The 22,847-nt window shown below is 37.6% G+C and overlaps 1 protein-coding gene across 3 annotated transcripts in view; it reads left to right on the top strand.

Annotated features, from left to right (window-relative positions):
- The window catches only part of LOC311184351 (armadillo repeat-containing protein 3-like), a gene marked incomplete at both ends in the record, with an annotated part of 67,008 nt that overhangs the window by 8,961 nt on the left and 35,200 nt on the right, over nt 1–22,847 (top strand). For all 3 annotated transcript variants that reach the window (XM_084254288.1, XM_084254287.1, XM_084254286.1), the window contains 6 exons: nt 1,932–2,000; nt 2,238–2,413; nt 4,282–4,476; nt 6,430–6,613; nt 22,296–22,448; nt 22,545–22,650. In XM_084254288.1, coding sequence (XP_084110414.1) covers nt 1,932–2,000; nt 2,238–2,413; nt 4,282–4,476; nt 6,430–6,613; nt 22,296–22,448; nt 22,545–22,650 — 883 coding nt within the window. The remainder of the gene's footprint in view (nt 1–1,931; nt 2,001–2,237; nt 2,414–4,281; nt 4,477–6,429; nt 6,614–22,295; nt 22,449–22,544; nt 22,651–22,847) is intronic.

Raw genomic sequence — 22,847 nt, 5'->3', positions numbered from 1 at the left:
AAGGAACATTAACCTCCACCGAGGCTGCCAGAAATAAACTACTTACTCTATCATGGCACATGGATAAATTCACCCTATTTTCCCCCCCTCTTACATTTCTTAGCAATAGCACAGCTCAGATTCCTCCTCCCAACTTTCTCCCCCTTCCCAGACCCACCTCACTTTCTCTGGCCCCGTGTTAGGCAGTGGCGGTGGGTTCTCCTCCTCCATGGTGTCAGCACTGTGTCCAGGCAGTTGTACAAAACCTCCATCAGAGACAGTAAGGGTGGAGGTTTGCTGGAAGTGGAGGAGAGTTTCACGTGGTACCTGGGCCATCATGGTCTGCACTGTAGACTGCAGGACTGCGCCTGCAGTGTGTGCATGGGTTCTGGGCTGATGAGACTTTGCTGTGTTGTTAGTGGAAGGGGTTCTGGCAGCTACTGCAGGTTCTCTGATGGTGGTTTTGCGCCAGGCCAAGGTTCTGTGTTCCTATTTCTGCGGGTGACTTTAGGAGGAGGGCATATTTTTCACCAACCTAGATTACAATAGTCATCATTTAAATAGCACTTCCAGTGTGCCAGATATTGTTCTATGTGCTGTTTATATATTAAATAATTTAATGAGGTTGTTGTTGTTATTCCCTTTACATATGAGGCAACTAAAACACAAAATAGTTAAAATAAGGCAGTAATCATTTGTATTGAGAGACTTCATAAATTTATCTTAGAGTTTTTTGTAGACTCTGTTTTAGTGCAATACTGATGTACTTATAACACAGAAAGGGAAATATTTTAATTTTTCATAAGTCTATTCTGTTTACACATCAAGAAATACTACTTGTGCTTTGTAAATACTTCTTGTACAATACCTCATTTTAAAAATAGAAATGATCCCTCAAAGGATTAAGTGCCTTGCCCAAAATCATTCAGCTGACTAGTAGCAGAACTAAGATTGGAGCTGGAATTCAAACCTTATTCTCTGATTCATAGTTTAGCAGACGTATTATTCACCATAAGTTTTAGGATCCTAAACATTAATGTACATAATTCAGGTTCTCCTTCAAGGTGATTTTGGGAGAGATTGTATCTCCTTTGGAAATAAGAGTTTTAATTTCTAGTTTATGCTTATATTTTCCAATTTTTAAGTCTAGGTCTCTGAGACTTTTTTCTTGTTTGTTTTTGTACTTAATTTCTATTATTCATTTTAGTTAGTATTCAAATCTTCTAATATATGAGGTGTTTATAACCTGTGAAATCCTCCAAATTGCATATTTTCTGAGCAGGGCTCACAAATGAATTCCATAAGTTTCTAAAGGAGTCTGTGAACCCTAAATATAAAAAATTGCATTACATTTGGATGTTAAATAGATGGCTCTTTGAGACCTGTTGAACCACACTCTGGCCACTTGGGCTATGAGCCTAGTGCCTGTGGCAACTTAACATAGACACAGAAAGAGCTTTGCTACCTTCAAGGTCTCCACTGAGTCGTGGGAGCTCAGATATGATGAATGAACTTATAAGAATTTTATTTTGATACCATGAATTGGTTGAAATAAAGTGAAACCATTACTGGAAATTAAATGACCTATCATTTGACTATCTAATGATATTCGTAAAATGCTTGGCTTCTTCAATTGTATAGTGGATGAAGAAAATAAAGTAGGGTAAAAAGGGATAAGATCAACTGGAATATAGAGTTAACACTAGTTAGTATTAACTATCTAGTTAACACTAAGAATACTAGGAGAGACTCCTCTGAAATGCTATGTGAGCTAAAAACTGTGGAGCCAGACAGACCTGGGCATGACATTTGACCCCAGCGCTTACTTCCTGTGTAGTTTTTACCCTGATCTGTAAAACTAGGTGATAATAGTACCTCTCTCATAAAGCCCATTGAACACACAGCCATTGTTATTATTAACAAACATTGATTTTCTATTTCTTCTTTTGTAGGTGATGTTAAAAAATTGTTAAGGGAGTTGGATATCTTGAGTTTTGTTATTGCTCAGCTGGCTCCAGAAGGTAACTTTGCATCTTATCGCTATTTAAAAAATGAACTGGTTTATTTTTTACATTTGTGTAAACTGCTTACTGAAAATAGTTTATGAAATAAAATTATGAATTATCATTAAAATTTCTCAAACCAAGTTGGGCTCCAACCCAGGTATAATTTGTGGAGCTTTCGTTTTCTAAGCATGCCGTAGTGGAGTGGTTGGATGAGGATTTAGCATACTCGTGCTCTTTATTTTTGATATACAGAAGAAGTAATTATCCATGAGTTTGCTAGTCTTTGCCTAGCAAACATGTCTGCTGAGTACACCAGCAAAGTGCAAATATTTGAATACGGCGGATTAGAGCCACTCATCAGACTATTGAGCAGCCCTGACCCTGATGTGAAGAAGAATTCTATTGAGTGCATTTACAACTTGGTCCAGGTAAGAGCAAGTTCTGAGACTGTGTTTTGACAAAAGCTGATTATAGAATATATTTTTTTGCATAAAAAAAGGAAAAAACTTTTTAAAACTCACCAGTTCTTCTTGGTTCTATTTAGTAGTTATTCAGAGAAAAAATATGGGAATTTAGTATAGATACTTTTCATTTTTCACATTATCTGTTTCCCATTGAAAGAGATTTTGAGAAACATATTTCATGTAAAAGAATAGAATGTCTTGTCAAGTAAGGCAGATAAAATGCATTTATTCTGAAACAGGAAATCTTTATATTGAGCTAGTTTGACCCGGGCAACTACATATTGATCTAGCTAGGTGATCCAAGCATGTGGGGTATACAGTTCACTCTTAAACAATGTGGGAATTAGGGGTGCCAACTCTCCTAATCAAAAATACAAATACAGCTTTCCACTCTCCCCCCCAAACTTAACTACTGATAGCCTGCTGTTGACTGAAGTCTTACTGAAAATCCAAGTAGTTGATTAGCTTATATTTTATAGTTATATGTATTATATGCTGTATTTTTACAATTGAGTAAGCTAGAGAAAAGATGTTATTGAGAATATCATAAGGGAGTGCTGTATTGTATTTATTGATATCCAAAGTGAACTCCGTGGTCACAGTTCCAAGTTGCTATAATCACTAACCTTCAACCAGAGAATGGCAGGGAGAATGGGCAAGCTGAAATGTGTTTATTTGGGGATAGCAAAGAATTGAAGATTGAGGTACACAGATTTAGGCAGAAACCTGAAATATGTCCAGAAGAGGGACCCAGGGAGGTTTTTATAGAGAGAGAAAGAAGAGTGAGGTCATGGAGGATGAGGGCATGGGTGAGGTGAGTTAATGGTCAAATGAAGGAGACACAAGGTAAGTGGACAGGTGGAAGGGGTCACACAACAAAAGAAGGGTAAAGTTCTCCTTATCACTTCTTTCAAACTGGATAGTCCCCTTGTTGGGTCTTGGAATGTTGGTGGATTGATCTAGTCCAAGGGTTAACTACAGTTTAAAGATATTAGTGAAGCAGTTTTTTTCTTCTCGGCTTTCTCTGGTTATGTTACTTTCCACATAATTCAATTCATAACAAACAGCAAACTGCAACTTTTACGTCTGAAGAAAGTTAAATATTAGAGATCAATGGAAGGGTGGAAACAGGAAAGGTAAGCTATAAGTGGGGCCTTTTCCACCTTTAATATTCTTTTTACATGGTTTCACTCAAAATGTTATGATTTAGCAGTCAGTTTGGGGCTTTTCTTTGTGGTTTGCCTTATATTCTTCATTGCTCACTCCACCCAACCCCTCTCCCCACCAATCACACAGAATTACAGACAAAAGACCCCTTCATATTGTATGTGTATTAAACAAAGGTCAGCGTCAGAGATAAACCTGTTGTCAGTTTGCATGCACAGGGCCTGCCAGTGGCACTATCTGCATATGAGCATTTCACAAACAGGCCATTTGGATGAAGAGAATAAGGAATTGATGCCATCATTTAATTTTCTCAAATGCTATTTGAAACAAGATGTAGAGTATGAAAATAATTGTATTATGCATAGATTTTATTATAATGTTACTTATAGTAATAGGAATTTGTTGTGTAATAAATGAATAGATATTGCAAAAGTCATAGATCATATCTATCTCTTTTTATTGACAATGTCTGCACCATTAAAATGAATACTTTGGATTGTCGTTTGAGGGTTCCCTATTTTTGTGAATTTTTGAAAGACATCTGGAATAAAAGACGGGAAATTATAATTTATAATGTCTATGTTAAAAAATAGAATTTCTTCATTTTTGAGATGGTATAGTTCCTTAAAAGTTGCTTTATCTTGATCATTTGTTTCTCATGGCAGGATTTTCAGTGTCGAGCTATACTTCCAGAGCTAAATGCAATCCCTCCTATATTAGAGCTCTTGAATTCAGAATATCCAGTTATTCAGCTGTTGGCTCTCAAAACCTTAGGTGTTATTACAAATGATAAGGAGTCACGAGTAATGCTAAGAGACTATCAAGGAGTGGACCAACTTATTAAGATCCTAGAAAGTAAGGTATTGTGTCATTCATTCAGCTCTCTATGAGGAAATAAATCTCCTGAAAGTTGTTATAAATTGTGGAATATTTTTGAATGAAATCATATTCTATTTAAGCATGATATTAAATATAATGGATATATTTGCTTTATGTGACACAGTTTATCAGCATGATTAAATCAAATTAATTAGGTCATTTTAAGATAATTTTTCCTTTCTTATTGAGGTAACATTGTCTTACAGTGTTATTGATGTTTTAGAGGTACAGGCTCTCCCCCTTCAGGTGTGTTTAGCCACAGCACACCCACCAGCAAAACACCCATAGTCCTCCACCCATAATCCTCCACCCTAGTCCACTGTGCTCACTCTCCCTTCCAACTCTCCCTCTCCCACTGGTAGCCTCAGCTCTAGTCAGACTTCTAGAGTTTGTTGTTGGTTTGGTTTTATCTGAACTTTTGCCTTATAGCTTTATATTCCACATATAAATGACAAATCTGGTATTTTTCTTTCTCCTTTAGACATTTTTCACTTATCATAATCATCTTCAATTCTATCCATATTATAACAAATGTCAAGAGCTTATCTTTTTTAATAGCTGAGTACTCTTCCATTGTGTACTCTTCCATCCACTCATCTGTTTTGGGCACTTCAGTTGTTACCATGGTTGGCTATTGTAAATAATGTTGCGATGACATAGGAATGTGTATTTCTCTTTTATTTAGTGTTTTTGTTTTCAGGTATATATGTAGGAGTGGAATTACTGCATGATATAGAATATTTTTAATATTTTGAGAAATCCCCATACTACCATGGGAGTTGGACCAATCTACATTCCTCAGATGATATAGAAAGGTTCCTTTTTTCCAACATCCTCACCAACACTTGTTCTTTCCTATCTTTTTTATATGGGCCATTCTTACATGTGTGAGGTGATATTTCATTGTGGTTTTGATTTGTGTTTCCCAGGGAATACTTGATGATGAGCAGTTTTTCATGTGCCTCTTGGCTAGCTATGTTTTCTTTGGGGAAGAGTCTATTTAGATCTTTTACCATGTTTTGATTGCGTTGTTTTTGTTAAATTATATGAGTTCTTTGTACATTTTTGTATTTTTTTTAAAGATTTATTTATTTATACAAGAACCGGGGTACAGGCCAGATGTGCGGGAGGGCAAGAGAATTCACCAGAGACAGAGCGGACCAAAGACACTGCTGAGGGGAGCAGCGGGTACGACAGGAGAGGTCTGCAGTGCCAGGTGGGACCCTCGCCTGCTGGCCAGGATGGAACCAGAACTGCAGAGGCTGCAGACACCTTCACAACACTGCGCTCAACCGCCTGCGCCACCAGGGGAGGCACTTTGTACATTTTGTATGAGCCCCTTGTAGGATAGATGGTGAGCAAATGTTTTCCCCCATTCAGTAGGCTGTCTTTTTGTTTTACTGAAAGTTTCTTTCCCTATGCAGAAGATTTTTTAGTTTGATGTAGTCCCAATTGTTTATATTCTCTTGTCCTTGCTGTTGGAGACAAACCACAAAGACATCACTGAAGTCAATATTGTGGAGTGTTTTGCCTATGTCTTCTTTTTTGTATTTTATTGTTTTAGGTCTCACATCCACACCTTTTATCCATTTTGAGTTAATTTTTGTGGATGGTATGTGATAGTGGTTTAGTTTCATTCTTTTGCATGTGGCTGTCTACTTTTCAAACATTGTTTATTGAAGAGACTTTCCTTTTTCCAGTGTATATGCTTGGCTCTTTTATCATAGATTAAATATCTATATATTTGTGGGTATACCTCTGGGCTCTAGAGGCTGTGATGTTACTTTGAAGCAAATAGAGCTATTTCCTTAGGCCTCACCAAAAACTTAATTACTTTATATTCTGACTGACCTCAGTTCTTCCTGTAGTAAAATATGAAAGTATAAATTTCTTTTAGTACAATTCTCTAAAGTTATGTTTGCTTTTATTATTAGGACTTGAGTGACCTTCATATAGAAGCACTTTTAGTGATAGCCAATTGCCTTGAAGATATGGATACTATGGTGCTGATTCATCAGACTGGGGGTCTTAAGAAGCTCCTAACATTTGCAGAAAACTCTACAATTCCTGATATTCAGAAGAATGCAGCAAAAGCAATCACTAAAGCAGCATATAATTGTATGTCTCATTTTATACAAACTAAACATACATGTTTCCTCTTGTATTCGTGGCTTTGATTATTAGCAAACATTAGAATATTTGCTTGCTATTTCAGTGACCATTTAAGAATGTTACTATACAAACTATTAAGACCAAACTCATCTCAATGCTAGTGAGCTAAAGTGTGGTCGTATAAGGTTATTGTTTCCTACTTTATTTCTGTCTAGTTGATCTGTCCATTGGTGAAAGTGGGGTTTGAAGTCCCCACCACTATTGTTAACTACCAATGTCCGTTTAAAGATTTCATAATTTTTACCTTATATATTTTGATGATCCTACATTTCGTGAATATATATTAATGAGTGTATGTCTTTCTAATGTAAAGTGCCTTAATCATTATATAGTGTCCTGTCTCTTGTTCCCTTTTTTAGCACTGTCTATTTTGTGTGATATATGGATGCCTGTTCTTACCTTTCTATTGGTCCCATTTGCTTGTAAGATTGTTTTACAATGCTTTACTTTGAGCCTGTGTTTCTCTTTGGAGCTCAGGTGCATTTTCCTAAGACAGCAGCATGTTGGATTTTGCTTTCTGTTCCAGCAAGCCCTCTAGGTCATTTGATTGGTGAGTTTAATTCATTCACATTTTGGGTGATTATTGATATATAAGGGTCATAGGCTTCATTTAGTCCTTAGTTTTCTGTTTCTATTTATTTCTTTGTTCAGTACTTTATGAATGTTCTTCTCTTTGAATTAGGCATGAGAGCTCATTTTAATTGCTCTTCACTGGAGGTGTCTGTAAATTCCTTAAGCTTCTGTTTGTCTCAGAAGGCCTTTATTTCTCCCTCATAACTGAAAGAGTCCTGCACGATACAGTATTTCTGGCAGGCAGTTTTTATCTTTAGGTATTTTGAATACATTATTCTATTCTCACTTTGCCTATGTATTTCCACAGAGAAATCAGATATAAGCCTGATGGGGGTATGTTTGTAGGTTATCTGTTTCTCCCCACTAGCCAGCTGCAATATTTATCTAGAACTCTTGAAAAGTCACAAGTATATGTATGGTATATGTGTCATTACATTAATGAAACCAAGCATTCTTTAAGTTTCATGAACTTGTGTATCTAGCTACTTTTCCAGTTTTGAGAAGTTTTCCTCTATTATTTCTTTGAATGCATTCTCTGTTCCCTTTTCTCTCACTTCCCCTTCTAGAATACCCATCATCCTTGTTTACCTTTCTTCATGGAGTTGAAATATTTTCAGAGTTTATGCATTTTTTCTTTCTATGTATTCTCTTTCTACTCTTTCTACTCTTTCTACTCCCACTTCTGTATTCTCTGTGCATTACTATTTCTCAGGTCACCAACTCAATCTTCCAGTCAGTCTGTTTTACTTCTATTGCTTTTTCCAGAATTCTCTTTGTCTCCTCTTTGTCTCCTCTGTTTTTAAATTCTGCATTTCCATTTTTTTATATGTAAAGCTTCAATTCCTATCTTTTGATCATTAATTTCATTTCTCAGCATACTTGTTTTTCTGATTTTTCTTGTATATCTTAAATGAACTTTCTGTGTTTTTTTTTTTTTTTACATTTTTTTCTTTGAATTTTTTATCATGGCAATTTTGAATTCTATATATGATAGGAAGAAAATATCTTCCATGTCTTTGTAGTTTGATTCTGGAGATTTGTTCTCTCTTTGTGGTAAGATATTCCTTTGAGGACTCTTGGTGCCATGCTATATATTTTCCATTCATCTGTTTTGCTTCTTGTCCATTTGCTATTTTTTAGTGTCCTAAGTGTGCTGAACTTCCACTTTTCCAGTAGATGGTGCTATGGGATGTTTTTTTCTCTTTTAAAGCTTTTCCTGGCTTGTTTCAGTGATTTGTATGTAGGGGAGAACTGATCTGCAACAGCTGAGTCAGTGGGTGGGCGAGGGATTTGAAGGCGTCCAGTCACTGGTGAAAGCAGTGTGTGGGGTTACTCATGTATGTATACCACTGATAAGCCCCTCTCTCTGGGTTTCTAGATTCAACATCTCTATTGCCTGGGGCCACAGTTTCAGTGTGGCTTCAGAGGATCAACTGGAGTCTGGAGGGGTTGGGGGACAGTGAGCTCAGTTTTGTATCCTATTTTCTTCACTGGAGACTTGGCTGTTTGACTTACCCCAGCACCTAAGTATGTATCTCTCCTTAGCTAAGGGTGTGCCTCTCCACATCAATCAGCTCTCTCCTGCCCAGGGTTGCCAGCCAGTCATAGTACAGGTTTGCCTGCTGGCTCCCACCCCAGCCACAGTATCTAGGTATCTCTCTCCACCCACCTTTTGTTGCATAAAGTTGAATTTCTTTAGTGTCCCCTATGCCATGGTGCATAGTCTACATTAGTCTCCAATGGGCCAAGGTGCTTTAGTCTTGCTCCAAGTCACAGGATTCTCTGGGTACAGTACTTCTCTGAACTACTTTCAGAGCAAAGCAGGTTCCCTGCTTAGATGCCATTTTCCCTCTTACCCCATAACTTATGTATTTATTTATTTTTGCAAAACTCACATTCTGTACCCACAAAACTGTAAGTCTTTACTTCTCTTTTCCTTGGCAAACACTATTCATTCTATCATTTTGACTAGTCTAAATATGTATATATAGCCTTTGTGACTGACTTCTTTCATTTACATGTTGTCCTGAGGGTTCTTCCATGTTGTAGCATGTGTCAGAATTTCCTTCCTTTTAAAACTGAATGATAATGCAATATATGTAGATATCAGATTTTACTGACTCAGTCATCCATCAAGGGTTGTTCACCATTTGGTAATGATGAATAATGTTGCTTATGGGCCTCCCCTTGTGGCGCAGGTGGTTGAGCGCAGTGCTGTGAAGCTATCCGCAGCCTCTACAGCACCAGTTCCATCCCAGCCTACCGGGGAGGGTCCCACATGGCGCGGCAGACCTCTCCTGTCGTGTCCGCTGCTCCCCTCAGCAGTGTATTTCATCACTCTGCCTGTTCTGTTCCCCGCTCTCTCCTGGGTGTATCCTCACCCTCCCATGAATCTGGCTTGTACCCCAGTTCTTGTATTAATAAATTTTTTTAAAAAAATAATGTTGCTTGTGAACAATGGTATAGAAATATATACTGAGAAATGGAATTGCTGGATCATATGGTAATTCTATGGTTAATATTTTGAGAAAACAGTATCCTAGTATCCTGTTTTCCATGGTTACTGCTATTTTGCATTCCCATCAACAGGGCCCAGGATTCCAATTTCTCCACATTCTGGGCAATACTTGTTATTTTATTTTTTTTAAAAGCAGCTATCCAAAGGCTGTAAAGTGATATTTTACTGTGTTTTGATTAGTGATGTTTTGATTTTCATGTGCTACTGGGTGTTTGTTTATCTTTTTTGGAGAAATTTTTAAATTCAAATTCTTTGACCATTTTTTAAGCAGGTTGTTACTATCTTTGTTTTAGAGTTGTAGGACTTTTTAAAAATATATATTTTGGATATTAACTCCTTATCAGATATGTGATTTGCAAATATTTTCTCTCATTCTGCCTTTTCTCTCAGACTGCTGTTCCACTCTGCTGATTAATTTTGATGCAGAAACATTAAATTTTTATGAAATCCAATTTATCTTTTTTTCTTTTGTTTCTGATGCTTTTGGTTTCATATCCAAGAAGTCATTAATAAATCCAGTGACACGAAGCTTTCCTCTAGGTTTTCTTCTAAGAGTTTTATAGTTCATATTCCTTTATTTAGATCTTTGATCCATTTTGAGGTGTTCTTATATATGATAGACAATTTCATTCTTTTGTATGTAGATATCCAATTTTCCCAGCACCATTTGTTGGAATCCATTCTTAACTAGTAATGAAAACCCACCAGATAATCTTCAAGTCCCATCTGGCACTTGATGTTTTATGAATCTACTCTCATGTCAGTTCTAAATGATACATTACAGTTCCAAATCATGTCTCCTCACCCTTTAATTTAGAATTTAATGACTAAATCTGCATTTATTTCATCTACACCATTTGTGATTTTTTCCACATCCTTTTCAATCATCATAGTTCTAAGGATTTTTAACATATTTTGATCTATCACAGCAGTATGTGATAGAAGTTTCCAGCTGTATTATTTCTGTAGACTGTCTCTTGTAATTTTATTTTAAGCAACTTTGCTTTAATGTTATTTTAGAAATATTACTGATTTTTTTTAAATCTCACTTCCTGATTTTTAGCTTTAAATTCTAATTTGATATTAAGATTATCATATATTATCAAATGTAGTCTTGGGCAAAAACCAGCTCTATACATTCCAGATGATTTAAGTAAAAAGACAAGGCTCAACAGATTCCCTTTTCCTATTTCCCAATAATTGCAATTCTTCAAAAATGACCCTTGTAGAATTTGACATTGACCTCCCAACTTCTAAATCCTAGACTTATTTTCAGTTTTTACTTCATTTGTAGAAACAATGAACTACCTATGGTAGTCCATTTTGCTTTAAATATGCCATCAGTTTCCTCACCCCATAGCCTTCATCTATCCCTAAAATGGTAGACCAAAGCAAAAACCTATGCATGAACTTGGGTAATCTGACCCTGCTACTTTGGAATACAAAGTAGACACAGCACAAAAGTTAACTTCTATTGCTTGGCAGAGTCCCATTTCCAGATAGGAGGAGATTTATATCTACCCTAACATGACTTGACCTGTGTCACAGTAGAGATCCTCCCCATTGTCTTGCAAGTTTCATCTGTCACTTTAAAGGCTTACATTTTATAATTTAGCTCACTGCAGCTGGTAACCTTTATCTGCTCCTTCTGACAGTGTCTCTTTCTGATTTTCTTCCATCTTTAGTGGCTGTACAAACACTGGGAAAGTTCGTCAAATGGATTTTCAAATCCAGTGGGTATAGAGATGGTTTGTTTTCTTATAGTTTAGGCAATATCTGGTTTGGAAGCTTGATTTATGGAGTTTCTAGAAAGATATAAGTTTCTACAAAGACTTAAGCTTTCTCACTGTGCACATACTCCAATAGTGTGCAAATATCCCAAAGGCAAACTCACCTGATTGAAAAGACTGAACTTTAAGACTATTCATCCATTCCAAGCTTATCCAGAAGCAGAATTCCCTAAGGATTGGTAAGGACTGGTGGCAGAGCTGCATGCTTCTGTCCGGAATACAATACTAGGACAGAACTAATATCCTGTTCCCCAGAAGACAGTGAGAGATAGGCCTCCCCCTGATGTTCAGAAAAGTCTCCCCAGAAGTTCAGAACATGTTTTATCACTCCCTTAACTATCCAGAAGAATGAAAATTGGGGATATTACCCAGAATTAGGATTTGTGCAAATAGCCTTTCTATTAAAGAGACCTATCTATACAGAGGGCAAACATCTAATTACAGGGCATCTAGTCTTTACCATATGAGTCACCCTCTCCTCAAGAGTTTTCTCTCCTTGAAGCCTCAGACCCCTTCCCATTCCTTAGCTCAGGATATTTACACTCCTTTACTTCAGAATCTACATAGATTCTGTATACATACATAAGAAATTTATTTTTTTCTCCTACTAATTTGACTAATGTTAATTTGATTAGTAATAAACCCAAGAGGAACTCAGAGGAATAGTGGGAAATTCCTACCCTCCCCTACAATAGATTGGTATCTACCCATTTATATCGTTATTTTCCAATTTTGTTGTTTTCTTTGCTTCTCAATGCTGTTTACCTAGACAGATCCCAAATAGCCACCATTTTCTCCCTGCTATCATCTATACTCACTTTCTTTTTACATCCTACCTAAATTTTTTTATCTACCCTTTTTATATCAACCATTGACCTTTTTATATCAGCCATTTACCTTTTTATATCAACCTTGACCTCTGCCAGACCTAGCCAGCTTAACTAGATAGTTCTGTTTTATATTAGCAGCAACAATAAATTCTAAAAACTTAATAAGAATTAACAAAGTATTTCTGTATTGAAGGGAAATAATCATGAAGACATTTTAATAACTTTCCAAAGAAAATTCCATTCAGAAGTAGGATTTTATCATAGATGGTACTTTATACCGTTAAAGACAGTGTAACCATCGGTACTCCATTACAAAATCCTCTTTTCATCATCAGAAATTTTTGTAGGCTTGATAATGCATTTTCACTGTATTTCAAAGCAAGCATGTAATAAACATTCTTTAAATTCTCCCTGTTCAATAAAGTATTACCACATATCTCCACCATGGAAATCCCAAATCAGATTGCCTTAGACACTGAAAGAAGGAAGGTGTTAATTACCATGTTGCCGTGAGGTTTATGAACTGGCATTATTAACATCTCAGCAGGAACAAAGGTGGCACAATAGCAACTTCCTGGAATGAGTGAAAAAAAGCATCATTGCATGCAGATTTATTTGCAGTTAAACCTCATGCTTTTGACATTAGCAATACTAAATGTTATATTTAAAGGACATTACTCTCTTAGTAGCATAATTGTCTTGCCATATTTATTACCTGCATAATTAATACTTAAATGCTTCTTGGTATAGATATCAGTGAAGGTACTTGGTTAATATGTTAATTCATCTTTTAAATCTATTATAACCATTCAGAAGCCAGCTCTTTTGAGATTTGGTGAACACTGCTGGATTTTGAGATCACTCCAAGCAGGGCTGAGAAACTAATTGCCTAAAGTATTTAAATCATTTTTAAAAATCTTCCCAATAATTTTCAAATATAATGTTTTTTGAAGTTAGCTATTACATACTCTAAAATCAGCCCATTCAAATTAATTCTTTTGGTCAGTTTTCCTGATAGATTCCATACTCAGAGTGTTCTGTTTAGGAAAGTTGTTTTAGAGCCATCAGGGAACTCATCTTTAATTTTAAGGATTTTAGGTCAGCAATTCTAGAAGAGGTTCAGCTCTTACTTATGCAGGGAAAACTAATAAGGATGACATATATTGTAAAACATTTTAGAAGCCAAGTAATTATGATTTAAATATGAATCCTAGCATTTTCATGGAATAGTTATACCCTGCCTGAATTCTAATTTTATTTTTTTAAAGATTTATTTATTTATGCAAGAACCAGGGGACAGGCCAGATGCGCGGGAGGGAAAGAAGATTCACCAGAGACAGAGCGGGGAACAGAACAGGCAGACTGACGAAACACACTGCTGAGGGGAGCAGTGGGCATGACAGGAGAGGTCTGCAGTGCCATGCGGGACCCTCGCCAGCCGGCCGGCCGGGATCGAACCGGCACTGCAGGCTACAGACAGCTTCACAGCGCGGCCCTCAGCTGCCTGTGCCACCAGGGGAGGCCCAATTCTAATTTTAAATGAAAGGAGCAAGGGATTAAAATGACAGGATTACAGGACACGGTTCATATTGGTTTAAGATGAATGAGCAGAAGTGTGAGTAACTTAGCCAGTGTTAGTCATGACCAGATTGCTTGGCATACATCTGTGTATCAGATGAACAAAGGGCCAATAGCATTTGCAAGTAAGTTGACATCTGAATGTGCTATTGCTTCTGAAAAAGCAATTTTTAAAAAACATTGTTAATACAGAAATCAGATGTTAACTTTGAAATGAAAACCTATTTGCAATAATTCATGAAAATATTTTGGGGAAAAAAACCAAGTTGACTAAAAATATGTATCAGTGATGAATTATTTTCATATGAAGATGTTGTAATCTAAATTAGTATCAGTTTTTTGCAGACATTTTAATTCTAGCATAATATTCTTATACCTCATTATCCTAAGAGCATATATCACCCACTTACCTATTTTAATCATGTAAACTGACTTTATAAAGGTTAATAAATGGGAAAATCAAACCTAGAGTAAGTTTTTCAATGGTAAGTAAATTCATGAGGAATTATTTGTAAGCCATTTCCAACTAATCTTTGTCACCTCTTATGGCATTAAAATGAATTTTTGCTTTAATATTTTTTGTACCTGTTTTGAATGGTAAGTTATATGTAATTAACTGTAAAACAATAAAATTAAGTTTTAATATTCTAGTTAGTGTCATGCGATCTTTGCTTTCATAAAGTAACAAGATTTTTATTTATTAAAAAAATCAAACCAAATTAAGAGAAAAACAATTAGTTGCCAAAAAGAACACTAAAAATATTTTGGTTCTTTTTTTTTTTTTATAGAGGCATGTTTTATTTATTTTATTTATTTGTTTGTTTTGTTTATACATGCACTGGGTACAGTCAGAAGCACGGGAGGGTGAGAGAATTCACCAGAGCCAGAGCGGGGAGCAGAGCAGGCAGAAGAACTGAAGTACACTGCTGAGGGGAGCAGCGGGCGGCAGGAGAGGTCTGCGCGCCATGTGGGACCCTCCTCCGCGGAGCAGCCGGGGATCGAACTGGCGCAGCAGAGGCCGCGGGCAGCTTCGCAACCCAGCGCTCAACCGCTGCGCCACCGGGGAGGCCCAATATTTTGGTTCTTAATTTAGTGTTTATGGTAGGGTGATTATTATGGTATATACATAGAGTAATAATTTTGTTTTCAATTAAAGAACATTTTGCTTATATATATATATATTTAAGTTCATGGTAATTTTGCAATTAAAAATTTATTTTAACTTTTGCTCTGTCAGCATGTAGTAACATAAGAGAAGATTATTATTTCTTTTTTTTATAATAAATTTTATTGTTATATTCCCCATACAATTGCAGCCCCCCCATTCTGACCCCAATCCCTCCCCTCCCGCCCCCGCCCCCCTAAAAGTGTCTCTGGTTCATAGTTTTTGTTGATTTTGATTTTCACTTTCTTATAGTTATTCATTTTCCTGGTCCCTTATTTAAGTTTTCTAGATTCCTGCTATGAGTGAGACCATCCGGTATTTTTCTTTTTCTTTTTGGCTTATTTCGCTGAGCATGATCCCTTCCAGCGCCATCCATGTTGCTGCAAATTGCATGTGTTTATCTTTTTTGAATGCTGAGTAATATTCCATGGTATATATGTACCACATCTTCTTGATCCAGTCATCTATTTTTGGGCATTTGGGTTGTTTCCAAAGCTTAGCTATTGTAAACAGTGCTGCTATAAACATAGGGGTGCAGGTGTTCTTTGGAATTGATGTTTCTGTGTCCTTTGGGTAAATACCTAGGAGTGGAATTGCTGGATCATATGGAAGCTCTATGTTTAGTAGGTCCAGAAATCTCCACACAGCTTTCCACAGTGGTTGGACCAGTTTGCACTCCCAACAACAGTGCAGAAGAATTCCTTTTTCTCCACACCCTCGCCAGCATTTGTTGTTGCTAGTTTTTTTTAATATGTGCCATTCTCACTGGTGTAAGATGGTATCTCATGGTAGTTTTGATTTGCATTTCCCTGATGGCAAGTGATGTTGAACATTTTTTCATATGCCTGTTGGCCATTTGCATTTCCTCTTCAGAGAAGTTTCTTTTTAGCTCTTCTGCCCATTTTTTGACTGGATTATTTTCTTTGTTGTTGTTGAGTCTCATTAGCTCTTTGCAGATTTTTGTGATCAGTCCTTTATCATTAGTGTTGGGTGCAAAAATGTTCTCCCAGTTGGTGGGGTTTCTCTTTGTTTTTGTTATTGTCTCTTTTGCTGTGCAGAAGCTCTTTAATTTGATGTAGTCCCAGCTGTTTATCTTTGCCTTCACTATCACTGCTTTGGGTGATGTGTTTGTAAAGATGTCTTTGATGTGCAGATCACGTAGTGTTTCGCCTATATTTCCTTCTATATATTTTATGGTTTCAGGTCTTATGTCTAGTTCTTTAATCCATTTTGAGTTGATTTTTGTGTATGGTGTGAGGTAGTGGTCGAGCTTCATTCTTTTGCATGTAGCGACCCAGTTTTCCCAGCACCATTTATTGAACAAACTTTCTTTGCTCCAATGCATAGTCTTTGCTCCTTTGTCAAAGATTAGTTGACCATAAATCTGTGGGTTTATTTCTGGATTTTCTATTCGATTCCATTGGTCTGTATGTCTGTTCTTGTTCCAATACCATGCGGTTTTGATGATTATGGCTTTGTAGTATAGTTTGAAGTCTGGGAGTGTAATGCCTCCATTCCCTTCTTTTTTTTTCAGGAGAGCTTTGGCTATTCGGGGTTTTTTGTGATTCCATATGAATTTCATCAATAATTGTTCTATTTCTTTGAAGAATGACATTGAAATTTTGATTGGAATAGCATTGAATCTGTATATTGCTTTTGGAAGGATGGCCATTTTAATAATGTTTATTCTTCCAATCCACGAGCAGGGGATGTCTCTCCATTTCTTTGTGTCCTCTTCTATTTCTTTTAACAGTGTTTTATAGTTTTCTTTGTATAGGTCCTTTACCTCTTTTGTTAGATTTATTCCCAAATATTTGATTTTTTTTGTTTCAATAACAAAAGGGATGGTTTTTTTGATTTCTTCTTCTTCAGATTTATTGTTTGTGTATAGGAAGGCTACTGACTTTTGCGTGTTGATTTTGTATCCTGCCACTTTACTGAACTGATTGATGAGTTGAATTAGCTTTTCTATGGAGTTTTTGGGGTTCTCTATGTATAATATCATATCGTCTGCAAATAGTGATAGTTTGACTTCTTCTTTTCCTATTTGGATTCCTTGGATGTCTTTCTCTTGTCTTATTGCCCTGGCTAGGACTTCCAGTATTATATTGAAAAGCAGTGGTGAGAGTGGACATCCTTGTCTTGTTCCAGATCTTAATGGAATTGCTTTCAGCTTTTCACCATTGAGAATGATACTGGCTGTTGGCTTGTCATAGATGGCCTTTATGATGTTGAGGTATGTTCCTTGTATCCCAAGAATTTCAAGGGCTTTTATCATGAATGGGTGTTGCACTTTGTCGAAAGCTTTCTCAGCATCTATTGATATTATCATATGGTTTTTATGTTTCTTTTTGTTGATGTGTTGGATAACGTTGATTGATTTTCGGATGTTAAACCATCCTTGTGCCCCTGGAATGAATCCTACTTGGTTGTGGTGTATTATCTTATGGATACATTGTTGGATTCTGATGGCTAAAATTTTATTGAGGATTTTTGCATCAGTGTTCATTAGGGAGATTGGCCTGTAGTTTTCCTTTTTTGTGTTGTCCTTGTTCGGTTTTGGTATTAGTGTAATGTTGGCTTCATAGAACGTGTTTGGTATTGTCCCTTCCTTCTCAATTTTTTGGAAGAGTTTGTGAAGGATAGGCACTAATTCGTCTCTGAATGTTTGGTAGAATTCATTTGTAAATCCATCAGGTCCTGGGCTTTTGTTTTTGGGGAGGTTTTTGATTACCATTTCAATTTCGCTAATTGTAATTGGTCTGTTTAGGTGTTCTATTTCTTCTTTATCTAGCTTTGGGTGATTGTAGAGTTGTAGGAATTTGTCCATCTCCTCTAGATTATTAAACTTGTTTCCATATAACTGTTCATAGTAGTTACTGATTATTCTTTTGATTTCTGCTGTGTCCGTTGTGATTTCTCCTCTTTCATTGATGATCCTGTTTATTTGTGCTTTCTCCCTTTTTTCCTTTGTGAGCCTGGCTAGGGGTTTGTCTATTTTATTGATTTTTTCAAAGAACCAGCTCTTGGTTTCATTGATCTTTTGGATTGTTTTTTTAGTTTCAATTTCATTTATTTCTGCTTTGGTTTTTATTATTTCTTTTCTTCTACTGGTTTTGGGGTTTTTTTGTTGTTCTTTTTCTAGATCTTTGAGCTTCGAGATTAGGTTGTTTCTTTGAGTTCTTTCTTGTTTCTTGATGTGAGCTTCTATTGCTATATATTTTCCTCTTATTACTGCTTTTGCTGCATCCCATACATTTAGGATATTGGTGTCCTCCTTGTCGTTCAATTCAAAGAATTTTTTAATTTCTTCTTTGATCTCCTCATTAGTCCAGTGGTCTTCCAGTAGTGTGGTTTTTAATCTCCATGAGGTAGGAAAGTTCCTTGCCTTCTTTTTATGGTTTATTTCTAGTTTGATGCCTTCATGGTCAGAAAAGATGGTTGATATGATTTCAATCTTGGTGTATCTGTTGATGTTTGTCTTGTGCCCCAGTATGTGATCGATCCTGGAGAATGATCCATGTGCGCTTGAGAAAAATGTGTACTCCATTTTTTTGGGGTTTAGTGTTCTATAGATGTCTGTTAAGCCCAATTGCTCTAGGTCCTTATTTAGAGCTTTGGTTTCTTTACTTATTTTTTGTCTTGTTGATCTATCCATTGTTGATAGTGGTGTGTTGAAGTCTCCCACTACGTATGTGTTTTCTCTGATGTCTGTTTTCAGAGAGGACAACAGTTGTCTGATATATTTTGGTGCTCCTTCGTTTGGTGAGTATATGTTAATGAGTGTTATTTCTTCTTGAAGTATTGTCCCCTTGATCATAATGTAGTGACCATTGGGGTCTCTTTTTATCTTTTTGAGTTTGAAATCTGTTTTATCTGATATAAGTATAGCTGTTCCTGCTTTCTTTTTTGGTCCATTTGCTTGTAGGATTGTTTTCCATCCTTTAACTTTGAGCCTATTTTTATCTTTTGTAGCTAAATGTGTTTCCTGGAGACAGCAAAAGGTTGGGTTTTGTTTCTTAATCCAGGCTGCAACTCTGTGTCTTTTTATTGAAGAGTTTAGTCCATTTACATTTAGAGTTAATATTGATATGTTAACATCTGTATTTGCCATTGTGTTTGTCTTTCCTTTGATTTTATTTATTTATTCTTTTAATAACTTTTTTTTTTTTGGCCTTCTTTCATTGTTATTCGTCCCTCTGAGGTTCTGGCTTTAGGACTCCTTGTAGTATTTTTTGGAGTGGGGGTTTAGTTGCAATGAAATTCCGAAGTTTCTGTTTGTCTGGGAAGGTCCATATTCTTTCTTCAAAGAGGAAGGAGAGCTTTGCGGGATAGAGTATTCTTGGTTGGCATCTGTTTTCTTGGAGTCTGTTGACTATGTCCCTCCACTCTCTCCTTGCCCGTAGTGTTTCTTCGGAGAAGTCTGATGTCAGCCTGATTGGCTTTCCTTTGAATGTTATCTGTTTCTTCCCTCTTGCCAGCTTCATTATTTTTTCCTTGTCCTGGATTCTTGGGAGCTTTACTATTATGTGTCTTGCTGTATTTTTTCTTTCGTCGTGGAAGTTTGGTGTTCTTCTTGCTTCTTGTATATCAATTTTCAGCTCCTTCTTCACATTTGGGAAGTTCTCTTCAATTATCTCTTTGAATATTTTCTCTGTTCCTACTTCTCTCTCCTCTCCTTCTGGTATTCCTATAACTCTTATATTTCCTTTCCTCATGGAGTCAGATAGTTCCCGAAGTCTTTCTTCATTCTTTTTCCTTCGTACTTCTCTTTCCTTTTCTGTTTTGGTTCTTTTTATTTCTGTGTCTTCAAGAGCACTTATTCGTTCTTCCATTTCATCAATTCTGCTTTCATTGCTTTTCCCAGAATTCTTTAGTTCTTCCACTAATTCTTTGATCTCCTGCATTTCTTTTACTTCCCTCTTTAGGGACTCAATTTCATTCTTCTGATCGTTGATTATTTTTCCCTTATCATTGTTTTCCTTTATGACTTCTGTCAGTTTTTTAATCACGGCAATTTTAAATTCTCTTTCTGGAAGGCTCAGAAGGTCTTCCAAGTTACTGTCTTTGCAATCTGGGGGCTGGTTTTCTTTTTGTGGTGTGCTTTTTCTCTGGAGAGTTGCTAGATTGCGTGTGGTTCTTCTCCTCTCTACTGTCTGTTTTCTAATTTGCCGTATGCGTTGGGACACTGTGTAGTTGGGACTGGCCGGCATCTTGGGTGAGCTTCTCTGCTCCCCTCTGGTTCCTCCAGGAGTCATCTGTCAGTTTCAAGCAGTCTTTATTGGAGAAAGGTCCCTGTCCTAAAATGTCGATGTGGGGACACACTCCCCTGTGCGCCTGGTCTGCCCCGGCGGTGGGTTCCTGCTCCCCCTCTGGGCTTGGACTGCAGGCCAGAGGGGGTCTGGCGTGGGCGAACTTCCCCCGCTCACCTCTGGCTCCTGAGGAAGCCTTCTGCAGGTAGTCTTTACTGAAGAAATGTCCCTGTTCTAAAATGGTGATGTGGGACACACTCCCTGCGCGTCCGGTGTCAGGCACACTCTTCTGTGTGCCTGGTCTGCCCTGGCTGTGGGTGCTCGCTCTCCCTGTGGGCTCAGACTACTTGTTCGGAAGGGGCCAGGTGTGGGCTAACTCCCCAGCTGGCCTCTAGCTCCTTCAGGAGCCTGTGCTGGCTTCAAGTCGCTAGGTGGCGCCAGAGATCTCTCCTAGAGCCCTTGGGGAGCTGATTTTCCACCCCGTGGGACAGGGAGCAGAGCGGGGATGGTAGGGTACACCTCAATGGCTTTGGGGTGCTGTGTCTGCCTTGTGCCCCACCGTCGTGGGGAACTCACGCCCCTAATTTTGTGCCCCGGGTCTCAGTTCCAAAGCCCTCAGTTCCAGGACGCGGGCTGTAGCCCAGTTCAGTGGCGCGGGAATGGCGCCTTTTGCACCGCTCCCGTGCCTGGGCGCCTGGTTCCTGCTTACTCAGGGAGGGACCTTCACCTCAGTGAGGACCTCCACGCGTCTCCCAGCAAGCCTAGGTCGTCTCCCAAGCCTAGGTCGCAGACGCGGGGACCTGGGCAGCCGCGATCCTGGTCTGCACTTGCTTTTCAAGCGCGCCGAGCGCGCCACTTTTCCGCGCAAGCTTACGGGCAGCCCGGGCTGTGTGCGTGTCTCCCGGGGTCTTTGTTCTTCTCTAATGGCGCCCTTCGCTCACCGCGGCGAATCCTGCAGGGTTCGCCTCAGCTCCCGTTCACGGGGTGTGGTGGCTGCAATAGTTCCTTTCCACTCCCTGTCCCGCTTGCTGCGTCCGTTTTTCTTGTTGGCCGTTTTGGTTTGTTGTTTCCCTCCTCTCTGCTGGTCGGAGAGTGCCGCCTCTGTGGGCGGGGGAGGGGAGCAGGGTTCTGCGCTTCCCTCCCTTCTGGTCCTCTTTTATGGCAACTTTCTTCTTCGGGCAGTTTGCTGGCGTCGTCCGTTTATCTTCCGTGTCCCGGTTCTCACTGGGACCTGCCTCTTTTCCTCCCTATTAACTTTTTTTAATGGGAGATCTTACTCGCAGCGTCTCCTCGCTGCCATGTTGCTCCGCCCCCTTCGATTATTATTTCTTTGATATAAAGTTATAGATTTCTTAAACTTGGAATTATACTTTATTACTCATTTTTAATTTCTCCTCTCTTCTACCCATGAGCATACAGCTCACTGGCTTTTAGATCTGATAGTTCTTCAAATATTGGGTTTCAAAATTAAAATAAACATCAAATAAACAAGTTTTTAGCTTTTGTGAGATGATAGCATGTGTGAACACAATACCATGCAGGACATGTGATAGTGTTAAATAGTTCTTTAGTAAATTCTTACTAAACCTGAAACTTGCCATATTTGTATAAATTATAGTATATATAATAATATATAATAATATATATATATAATTATATATAATTATATAAAAATATTATGTATATCTTTTTTTGCTGTGGTATTATCACATACAGGAATAGGAAAAATGTAATATTCATGGTTCATTTTGCATAATTGCTATACTCCAAAGATTAGATAGGTATGTATTTTGTTAAATTTGGATTCTTTGTGTCAAAACTAGAAAGAGATTGAAAATTCTATCATATTTTGGTTGAGGAAGTAAGTACACTGCATAATTTTTACAACAAAATTCTGATATTTTTCCTTTTGTTTATGAAAGCTGAAAATAGAAAATTTTTTCATGAGCAAGAGGTTGAAAAGTGCCTTATAGCCCTTTTGGGTTCTAAAAACGATGGAACTAAAATTGCTGCTTCTCAAGCAATTTCAGCAATGTGTGAAAATACGGACAGCAAACAGTTTTTCAATACCCAGGGTAAGCAAACTGAAAAACCCTATTTTGAACATTTTTAAGTTACCATATTTTTGTTTACATGGATCTTTATAAAGTCGCATTTAATTTTTTCCAAAGGGATTCCACAGCTAATTCAGTTGCTGAAAAGTGACAATGAAGAGATTGGAGAAGCTGCAGCTCTTGCCCTGGCTAACCTGACCACCTGCAACCCTGCTAATGCAAAGTAAGTGCCAAGACTCGCTCCGTACTGACTTGTCCCACAGACCAAGAGACCAACATGTTCTCATGTCAGTATCTTGACTTTCAAGGCACTTTATATTTTCTTTCGCAAGTCCTACTTGGGGCTATTCCTTAGGAAGCCTTATGAAAAGTGTTATCAGATAGACCTGTTTTCCAAAGATATTACAACATTTGACTGTT

The sequence above is a fragment of the Talpa europaea genome, assembly GCF_964194135.1.
Source record: "Talpa europaea genome assembly, chromosome: 14".
NCBI lineage: Eukaryota > Metazoa > Chordata > Mammalia > Eulipotyphla > Talpidae > Talpa > Talpa europaea.
The sequence above is the reverse complement of the archived record's forward strand: the minus strand, read 5'-3'. Positions and strand labels throughout refer to the sequence as shown.